This window comes from Phlebotomus papatasi, chromosome 2 (genome assembly GCF_024763615.1).
Source record: "Phlebotomus papatasi isolate M1 chromosome 2, Ppap_2.1, whole genome shotgun sequence".
Lineage (NCBI taxonomy): Eukaryota > Metazoa > Arthropoda > Insecta > Diptera > Psychodidae > Phlebotomus > Phlebotomus papatasi.
In genome coordinates, this window is record NC_077223.1 from 75,726,698 (window position 1) to 75,737,541 (window position 10,844).

Below are 10,844 nucleotides of genomic sequence, written 5' to 3' on the forward strand. Positions count from 1 at the left end.
CTTTTTAAAATTGCTCTTTTAAAGAAACACTTCAAATGTTTAATGGTGAAATTCGAGCCAGTTATTCGGACTACAATCTCCACCGAGAAGGAAAATAGATATTGCTAAGCAATGGATTTCCAAATAAGCAAAGACATGATGTTAATTGATGCAGTAGTGAAGGAGGAATATAATGTTGAGGACCCGAAGGATATTTTTGAAATTGAACTTGAAGATGCGGAACCCCAAAACTATCAAGGAATCTTCTGCGGTTCCTGCTCACAGTTCTTTGGAGATGAACCGAGCTTCGAGGAACACCTGGGTGTCCACTCAAGAGAAGCTCAAGACAGCTACAATTTCCAAATGAATTTTCACCAAGAAGCACAGACACAAAATTTCCTCAGTGCAGATCAAGTTTCAGAACAAATTCCTCAAAATCATCCCGCTGCCAAGTAATTTACAGAAGTCAGCATGATCTTGTTCCAATGATTCTTCTCAATTGCTTTCTTTTCAGGCCCAAGAAGACTAGGAAGAGGAGGGCACCGGGCCGCCCGAAGTGTCTAAATTGCGGAAAGAAATTCTTCGAAGAGCATGAACTTGAGGAGCATAAGAAGAGTCACAGAAAGCAAAAACGCGTCCAGTGCTCAATTTGCTTCCGGGAAATGGGAATTAATGTTCTCAGTCGTCACATGAATGCCCATGCCTGCCAAAATATGTACCAGTGCAATCAGTGTCTTGCACAATTCACCACAATGCAGGAACGTAACAACCACGTAAAGAAGCAGCACTGGGATCGACCCAAAATCCCCTGTGAGATCTGCAAGGCAGTCTGCACTTCAAAGAGCGATTTTAAGAATCACATTATAAGTCACTTTAAAAGAAGCTTCTAAAAAGCTGGTCCACAGAATTGCTAAAGTCAATTTAAAAACCAAAATATTTATTACAAAAATGTATCTTTGCATCCTCAGAATCGGCAATCCTTTTGTTAGAGCAAGAAGCTCCATCATTTCCATCCATCTGAATTATCTGCGGTATTACTAGCAGTATCATAAGATGTAAACGTAGTATGTTCAAGCAAAATAAACGTGATGAATTAAGTGCATAAAGATTTTTTTACTACACTTGGATCTATCATGATGATGTAATTTTTCTCTTCTCTGTTCATTCTGGACTTTCTGTAAGAAAATTAAAAAAAAAAGAAATTAAAGCCTGAAGAGTGTGGGAAATGCTCAATAAATTGCGAAAAAAATAATAAAATTTGAGTTTTTTAATTGAAAAATTAAATTTCCCGCCAAAAAACTTGTACAGTGTTTTATAACGAGGGGTCTATCATTATAAAAACACAAGCACAAACCAATATTCGTCTCAGAAACGTATTTGAAACACGAAATTTTCTAGAATAGAAATCATTCCAATCATGAAAATAAAAATGGAATGATTTCTAGAAAAACAGACACTAAATACTTTCGATATACATAATACATCTTTTAGGCCAGGAAAAATTCATGAAATCAAAATTGACATCCCTTACTTTCTCAACCGTTTTGCATTGGGCCTTTATTCACTTTAGGTTAATTCAAAAGATTCAAAGCAAGATTAATTTATGTGACATATTTTCTAATGTGCCATATGGGGGATTTTATTAATAAATATTAATAAGAAACACTAACCAAAAAGTTCTTTCAATTTTAATCTATCATATTACCCCAAAATATACAAGAAATTATTTTTATTTATATTTATAGATTTTTTTGGATATAAATTGAAGATTCTCTATAATGAAATGAAAATTTTCTTGAGGGTTCCGTTGCACGTAACCTAAAATCTCGCACATAACCTATTTAACAAATATTTAAGGTTAAGTTTAATATAAGCCACAATTTATTTAAAAACTCTAAACTAAAATATAGAACTAGACCACATAATAGGAAATTTCTTCTGCGACGTATAATTACCCACAGTTATTCTTTTGTTTATAGATATTTTATGGTTTCGAGGTAAGAATTTATTTAATTTTAAATTATAAGAATTTTTCATTTGAGTGGCTTTCCATGGTGTATAAATTATTGCTCAAACCGAATACACCGAATACATCAAGTGAAATTTTGTTTTGAAAAATAATATAGACCGTACCGACCAAAATCTCGAAAGCCAAAATACTGAAAAGTCAAAAATTCGAAAGCCAAAATTTCGTAGACTCAAAATAGATAAAGATAACGTGTAGAATAATTTCCTAAAATACGCAAAATTATCTCTTTATCACTAACAATGCAGATGCAATCGTGGGAGTAGCTATGTTCCTTTTAAGAATGTGAGATTTTGGTGTTCGTATTTTAGTCTTTTGGGGATTTTGGCGTTCAGGATTTCGGGTTTTCAGTATTTTGGACCATTCGGATTATTGCTTGTTCTAAAAAAATGTTCTAAATTACTAAAAGGGGTGCCAAAACGTCCCAAGTTTTTGGAAATGCTCGAATTCGTGACTTAGATGCTATACCTCAAAAGTACTTTCGCATCATATACCGTTTACCGATACTCAACCGATTTGAACCAATTCATGAATCACTCAATAAATTCCACAAAATAGTTTAACTCTTTCGTCTCCTTTGGAACTCTGGGTACCCATGGAAAAAATAATTTTTTTAGACTATTTAGAATCGATAAAATTCCGATTCTTGTGGATGATTACAAACTATAAGGATGTCCAAATCTAGGATATTTTTTGCAGGATCCCAATTAACTCCTGAGCTAAGATATTCTTGGTCAAAAATCGTGAATTTTCGATTTTCTGCTTCCTTGCACATATTGTGACTTTTTTCATATTTCTAGACCCGAATAAGGAAAAACCTCTCGGGGCCAATAAGTATGATAACTATCAATTACAGATTACATAAATTCGAAAAACAATTTTTTCATAAATTTTCAAAAAACTTGTTCAAAGTTGATGGGAATTCTCGACCGCATGAATCTTGAGGTTAAATGTAAGGTTATCCCGACAATGCCCGCCATTTGCTTTTTGACACCAACCTTGTAAGAAAATTCAAGCGGGAGCGAAATTTTTGTCAATATGGCCGATAATTTTGACATTTGGCAGCGAAAAAGATTGCTTTCGGGGAAGTTTTTCCTATTCTTCCAGATTTTGGTGAATTCTGATTGTCCAGGAAGTGTTTTTTTTGGCTCTTGAGAAAGCTTAATGTGTCTGCAATAACATCCTGTTGAGAGAAATGTGTGTTAAAGTGTTATTCTGTGTAATATTTTGAGGAATCTGTTGGCAAGCAGGAGCTGGGTGTCCTTTTTAGCACTTCCTGGACATCCCACAAGATACTGGTCAATAATTCTTCTTGTTTTAGTGATCAACATTGTAAAGGAGTCATTTGACACGCAAAAATAATTCACAAAATTGATATTATTGGCTTTTGGAAAATTGAAGTTTGTCCAAGTTTGCGTTCTTTAGGGGACGAGACTTCCCATGAGTTTTCCAATTTCCCAGAGGCGGAGAAAATTCTTTCTCTACAAAAGTATCATATTTGACCTCTAAGACTTACAATAAAGTGAGTTTTACTGAAAATCGTTCGCTGGATATGTTGTGGTCCGGAAAGAGTTAAAAAAGAGTAATAAAAATTATATTCGAACAAAAATTACTTATCGGTAAATAATCGGTTCTTTACCGATTCAAAACCGATTGGAACCGATTCAGTTTTATAGAAAATTCCAAGACCTTTCCAACACGCCCAAACATGACCCCATTCGCTTGATAAATGTGCTCTCTAGTGTCTTTTTAACTCTTTCCGGACCGCAGCATATGCTGCAAGCCTATTCCACCATTTTTTAATCAAAAATATCTAAGCTCAGGAATTAATTGAGGTCATACAAAAAATATCTTACATTTGGACATCCTTATAGTTTTTAATCATCGGCAGGAATAGGATTTTTATCAGTTCTGAATAATTAAAATTCATTGTTTTTCACAGAATATTCATATGCTGCTTTGGGTACTCAGAGTCCCAAAAGAGACGAAAGAGTTAAACTTTGACATTGAAAAACCGTTATTAGGAATGTTCGCCTGGGCAATCTAAAATATATGTATCTAAAAATGAAAAAAATCGCATGACGAGTTTTCAATTGGCTGATTCTCGTATTAAAAGAGGTTATGTTTGATTGTCCTAACCTCGAAAAAAGAAAAATCACTAAGAAATTTTCATTTTTGATGTGAATTTTTTCACATTTCATAAAACCTTGTGTGGTTAATTCGGAAAAATTTCTATTTCGGAATTTTGGGAGATTTCCTCACTTTCAGATTAGGCAAAACATAAAAGACGTACAAACAAAAAGTACGAAAAAATACAAACCTTTTTGTGTCTTTTCTATCTTTCTGAATTACCATTTTTCTTATTTTACTTTAAAGTTGATTAATACAATTCATTTTTTTAATGCACATTTGTTACATTTTTGAGGTTAACATTTTTATATATTAAAAATATTTTTTTTTGGTTCAGTCTTTTTATTTTTTATTTATTAAAAACCCTGAAATCCGGTTTTCAAGCTTGAGATTTAATTTTTTAAAAAATCAAAATTTTTAAATTTATTCGTTAGCCACATTTTGAAGGTTAAGTCATAACCTCAAAATTAAAGAAAAAAGTGCCGGCATGGCCTGTATGGTATGATCTGAAGTTGCTACATTTCATGAAATCATTTCACTTTTACATATCTCTCTTTAAAATTGAATACTAACATTAACCAACTAGAAGATTTATTATAAATCTCTGATCTATAAAAGTTGATCAAATCAAAAAGATAAACTTCTTACTTGTTTTCAGGCTTGGTCGGTAACTTTGGTTCATTATATTCTTCAGGTGTTTTCTTGCATGTTTTGGAAGTGCGCCTGTGTCTGCCAAGATTGGTACCGAAGGTAAATTCCTTGAAACAAATGGGGCAACGGAATTTCTTTTCCTTTGAATGCGTAGCCATATGCTCCTTCCTATGTCCCTGAGTTTTGAAGCATTTCCCGCATTCGCTGCATTCGTAGGGTCTTTTTTGGTTATCTCTCTTTACTTTCCTCTTCGCCTTCTGTACAGGCATCTCCTTGTGATTTTCCTTCTCTTCCACTTCAAGAACATCAAAGTGGACTTCCACTGCAGGAGTTTTACTGCGCGATCATCAATAAATTGTCAGATGGATTTCTAAGAATTGGCGCTGTGAATGCTCACCCATTGTGATCCCCAAGATAGCTCCGTGGATCTCCCTGCACTGCATACTCCTCTGTTACGATAACAGATTTAAAGAATATTCGAACTTTGTTTTCTTCGGCTTTAAGTTTCACCATTTTATAAGGAAAAACAATAAATAATTATACAAAAACAGGAACGCAAAAAGGAAGATTTGTTTACACTAAAATCCCTGCAAATGCACACAACTGAAAGCGTTCAGGAACTTTCTAACGAAGTTCCATAGACATTTCTTTAGTTACGATCAGCTGATCGCATTGTTTTTAAAAACAAAAAAAAAAGCTTAAGCATGGATATTGCGATTTTTAAGGTTTTGTGCAAAATTAAATAATTACTGACCTCTTTAGGTATGCTTCTTGTCTGATTAAATATCATTTTAAGCTTGGAAGAAGATTTTTAGCGTTGAATCACCACCTGAAGAAACCTAACAACAGCAAACAATTTTGGCGCCAGTCAACTGTAGAAAATGTAAGGTTATGTTCCTGTCATTCTCCAATCTTTCCGGCCGAGTCCTCCAGAAAAGCATATTAGAATGCCACCAATTCGGGCAGTTTTAATTGATTTAAGTGGAACACTCCATGTAGAGGACGATCCAACAGAGAATGCAGTAGAAGCGCTCAAAAAGTAAGAAAAATCTTCAATTTTTGCAAAAATATTTTGTTTACAAAAATTCTCTTGCAGACTCCGTACCCTTCCAGTGATAATCCGCTTTGTGACCAACACTACAAAGGAATCCGGCCAGACTCTGCATCGAAGGCTGGTGAGAATTGGCTTTGAATTGGATTCCGGAGAGATTTACAGCTCCCTCAGTGCTGCAGCTGAATATGTGAGGAAGAATCAGCTGAATCCACTGTATCTCCTCTCCCAGGATGCTCAAAAAGATTTCCCAGCAGTAGATACAGACAAATTGGATTCTGTTGTGGTGGGATTGGCCCCGGAAGAATTTCACTATGAACAACTTAACAAAGCATTCAATCTCTTGCGCCCAGGAGTGGGAAAACCTCTGATTGCCATCCACGAAGGGAAATACTACAAAAGATCTGATGGGCTTGCCCTCGGGCCAGGCTGCTTTGTAAAAGGACTCGAATATGCAGCTTCAACAGAAGCTGTTGTAGTGGGAAAGCCCAATAAATACTTCTTTCAATCGGCCATCCCAGGAAACTTTCCTCCCGAGGAATGTGTAATGATTGGAGATGTGAGTAAAGCTACCTTTCCTGTCCTTTAAGACACTTTCTCAAATACGCCTCTAAAATTCCCAGGACGCTGTAGATGACATTGAGGGAGCTATGAAGCTAGGAATGAAGGGACTTTTGGTCAAAACAGGGAAATATCTACCAAATACCACGAGCAATCCACCTCCAACGGCTACTCTGGACAATTTTGCAGCAGCTGTAGATTGGATTGAAGCCAATCTGAAGAATCCATAGACTTCTAAAAAACTTGTAGTGGGCTCAAACGAAACTCCTCCATCCAGAATTACACCCAAAAAGGTAACTATTTTATTGGCCTAATTGTGATTGAGTTATCTGGGAGTGTTTTAGAGATATTAGAGAACAGTGTGTGTCACATTTATCCGAACACTTGACTTCAGGGTATTTTTACACAGTATCATTTTACTTTGATCCTTATTTCAACATAATTATAATTAAAATAGTTAAAAAAAAACAACCTTTTAGAAATAAATAAAAATAAGAAATAAAAAAAATGTTCCATATTGCGATTCAGTGCAAACTTTATCAATGAAATTGCGACGATCTCTAAATAGGTAAGTATTCGATTTTTAACCCTCCACTGAGAAAAAAGAGAGTGCAATTAACTTTTTTTCCTCATAAATTTAACACTTTTTAGGTGTAAAAATATATCAACGTTTTTTTAATGTAAATTTTACACCTTTTTAAGGGTAAAATTAACATGAAAAAGGGTAATTTTAAACTAAAACATAAAACCCATAATACACCTAAAAAGAGTAATATTTACACCGATTTTGGATCAATACTGCAGGGTAAAATTAACATTTCCGGAATGTTATTTTAACTTTTTCGGATTTCTCTCAGTGTCTACAACAGTCATATAAATCTGATTAAAAAGATTTATCCACGAAATAAGATTAAATTGATTTAAATTACCTGAAATGTAAAAGAGAATATAAAAATATCTTGTGATGTTCGAGATATCAACAGATATATCAGTTTAGCTTTCTGATACATGAGATTACAGTACAGCGCTTCTGGCGTATTTTTTACAAACTTCACTGGTTCTGAAAAATGCTATTAATTTTAAAACATTTAACTCTTTCTTAATGAAGAATAAAGTCGGTTCAGCAGAATTCAAGCTGTGGTCATCTAAATACCGAAAAGCCAAAAAAAATTGTTTTGAGTGGCCTCTAGACACAATAAGAAGTTTTCGTCAATATTTAGCAAATTGAAGCAATTTCTTAGCACTTGCAGAAATTGAAAATTTGTGGGCAGATTTGAAAGTGAAGATTTCCGAACAAGAGCCAAGGTCTCTCAAGGTTATTATCCAGGAAACCTGGCACCGTTTCTCTGTTTGTCTCTTGCGGATAATCTGGCCCGGATGTCCCAGCGAGGTTTTTGACACAGAGGTTATTTAATTGGTGTGTAAACTTCATTGTGTGGAATGAAAAATCGACTTTTTTTGAAAAATTTTTTTTTTACTGCTCGAACTGCAAGAGAGAGCAGTTTTCAATCGTGTTTTTTTCAACTTCTCTCCATCCTGGCTGCCAAACGATAAGATATTGACTTCCGCTCTTCTGCGACCCCCCCCACAAGTCAACATTCTCTATCGAACTAACTTACCGAAATTCTCCCCACCCCTTCTAACACCTCCAAAAACATGTTTTTTTTTTTAATTTTGCAAAAAATTGGCCATGGCGATTTCGTTCATTTTTGGAAATGTTTTGGAGGTAGTCCAGCTGAACACATTTCGTCCTTTTACACCTATCACCGGAAAATTCGCCATCTTGAATTATTCAAGGTCAAAGGTCAACCACCGTGGAGGGTCTAATTTTCAACGGATTTGGACAAATTTGGACATTTCTGAAAGACCCTTTAATTCTGAATCCGACTGCATCGGTTACAATCGGTGATGGATCGGAAAAGTAACGGTAATAGCTCTATTTTAAAAATACTGTTTTTCGCACTTTTACAGCCTTTTGACCCTTTTGACCCATATAAAATACAAACGGTAAAAAATATCAACTTCTGGTCCTCGATGACCCCTCCTCAAATTACGTTATCTCGAACTTAACATCTTTAGTTTTCCCCCTTCTCCTTTCATCCGCTCCCTATCCCCCAAAAATAGGTAAAAAATGAGGTATTTCGAACTTTGCAAAAAATTGGCTCTGGCGGTTACGTTCATTTTTGGAAATGTTTTGGAGGTAGTCCAGCTGAACATTTCGAATTATTGAAAGTCAAAAGCCTAATTTTTATCCGATTTGTTCAATTATTTAATTAAAAGTTTATGATTTTTTTGAAACCTTTTTCTTGAAAAAATTTCAACTTCGAGATGGTTTTGCTGAGATTTATAGACAAATTAAATTCGACAATAATTATGCACCAGAAAAAATTGGGGAAAGGTAGGGTAAGTGTGCCAAATTTCGGCATAGTTGCATGCAAGTGACAAAGTCTCAAGTTTGAAATGTAACATTTTTAATACAAATTTAATTTCTGTGTTACTTTTTTATAAGGAGTGTTGCATGGAACCTTGTAGACTGTTTATTATTATTATTATTATTCGTATTTATCGTCTTTATTTTCTCTAAAATCATTCTTAATACATTTTAAAATGAATAAAATGTAGACATAGCATTGGTGGCCTATTCCGGCCACCTTCATTCTCATAGTTCCTTGCCCTTCCAGAATTCTTTCAATGTCTTTTTCAGATCCTCTTGCTCGCCGAAGCGACATTTTTTGTAATTTTTTTTACATTGTACAATCTCAAGAGAATGCAAAAATTAAAAATTCATGAAAATTCGAGGAACAAAAATATGGCCGAAATTGCAAGCTGGCCGGAATTTGGCACACTTACCCTATATGTATAAGGAGCTCTTTCTTGGGAGTTCGAGCAGCTCGCAAGGCCTCGGACGCTTTGCCATCTCATTTTAAAGTATATTGAAATTCCTATTTTTTTTGTGAAATGTAAATTTCAAATCTTATATGATCCAAAAAGAATTTTACTGCTCGACCTCCACAGAGAGAGCAGTAATCCCTCGTTTTTTTACCTCCCAAAATTTCCATATTCCTCCCTCCCCCCCCCCCCCACGGAGACCACTTTTACCAACAAATTCTCACGTTTCAGACGATTTCTGAGAAATGTCGTCACGCTGTTTGTCCGTCCGACTTTCGCCAGCTTTAGAGGCCAAACGGTTAGAGATAGCGACTTGGGACCTTCGGGAGACCCGCCATAAGTCGACCCAAGGATCATTAACTCTTTCCGGACCGCAGCATATGCTGCAAGCCAATTTCACCATTTTTTAATCAAAAATATCTAAGCTCAGGAATTAATTGAGGTCCTACAAAAAATATCTTACGTTTGGACATTCTTATAGTTTGTAATCATCTACAAAAATCGAATTTTTATCATTTCTGTCTAAATAATTAAAAAACATTGTTTTTTACAGAACATTCATATGCTGCTTTGGGTACTCAGAGTCCCAAAAGAGACGAAAGAGTTAACATGCCCCTCATTTTCCCCCACCCCTCCAAGACCATGTTTTTTGTGATTGTTGGAAAACGCGTTGTGAAATTTTTTTCATTTTTAGATATGTTTTAAAGATTACCCAGGCGGACATTTCGTCCTTAGACGAAAATACCGTTGAATCATTTCTAATAATGGTTTTTCAAGGTCAAAGATTAAAAAGACACTAGAGAGCGTATTTATCAAACGAATGGGGTCATGTTTGGGCTTGCTGGAAAGGTCTTGGAACTTCCTATAAATCTGAACTACTTCCAATAGGTTATGAACCGGTTCATAGCCGATTACTAATTTTTATCAAAAAATCAATTCTATTTGCTTTTAAAACAATTTTTGGAGGATCTTTTGAATGATTTATGAATCGGTTCAAATCGGTTGAAATCTGGTGAATGATAAATGATGCGAAAGTACTTTTGAGGTATTAGCATCTAAATCACGAGTTCGAGCCTTTTGCAAAGCCTAGGACGCTTTGCCACCCCTTATTAATCTGGCACATCTATGGCATTCTTAATAATTAGTCGTTAGATACATTTCCTCAAAAAAGAAAGTAGAGGTCAAATTTATTAACGCTTTAAGGACGAGAAGGTTAAAAATTGGGGGTCAGAAAAAATCACTTTTTCTGACTTTTTAGAGCAAAACATTACTTTAGATGGACTTAGGAACAATTTCATTTTTGGGTCACCGGTGACCCAATCGTCCTTAAAGGGTTAAAGGAATAGGAGGAAGGAGTTCGAAGGCAGCCTAAAAAGCCTAACGGCGTTATCACAACTTGCACATTAAAATTTTAATGTGATTCACATTAATTGTCGCTTGTGAGCGTCCAAATATGTTATTTGTGTCTTTGAGTCACTTAATATTTGGGGTTTTTCTATTTATTGATAAAGAAGTGGACTTGGCCTGCAAAAATAAGTTTAAATTTACCTAAAGAAT

The 10,844-nt window shown here is 35.0% G+C and overlaps 3 protein-coding genes across 3 annotated transcripts; 2 read left to right on the forward strand and 1 right to left on the reverse strand.

The window, feature by feature from the left end:
* The first annotated feature begins 15 nt into the window (after positions 1-15).
* LOC129804397 (zinc finger protein 667-like) lies at positions 16-1,085 on the forward strand. Its single transcript, XM_055851648.1, has 2 exons — positions 16-431; positions 494-1,085. Exons 1-2 carry the CDS (start codon positions 112-114, stop codon positions 867-869), a joined length of 696 nt encoding a protein of 231 aa, XP_055707623.1. The 5' UTR covers positions 16-111; the 3' UTR covers positions 870-1,085.
* LOC129804398 (zinc finger protein 177-like) lies at positions 896-5,449 on the reverse strand. Its single transcript, XM_055851649.1, has 3 exons — positions 5,184-5,449; positions 4,784-5,122; positions 896-1,154 (listed from the first exon to the last, which is right to left on the reverse strand). Exons 1-3 carry the CDS (start codon positions 5,297-5,299, stop codon positions 1,073-1,075), a joined length of 537 nt encoding a protein of 178 aa, XP_055707624.1. The 5' UTR covers positions 5,300-5,449; the 3' UTR covers positions 896-1,072.
* Positions 5,450-5,647: 198 nt separating this feature from the next.
* On the forward strand, positions 5,648-6,906 carry LOC129804400 (haloacid dehalogenase-like hydrolase domain-containing protein 2). The gene is made up of 3 exons (XM_055851650.1): positions 5,648-5,825; positions 5,883-6,396; positions 6,461-6,906. Exons 1-3 carry the CDS (start codon positions 5,734-5,736, stop codon positions 6,626-6,628), a joined length of 774 nt encoding a protein of 257 aa, XP_055707625.1. The 5' UTR covers positions 5,648-5,733; the 3' UTR covers positions 6,629-6,906.
* Positions 6,907-10,844: the final 3,938 nt, after the last annotated feature.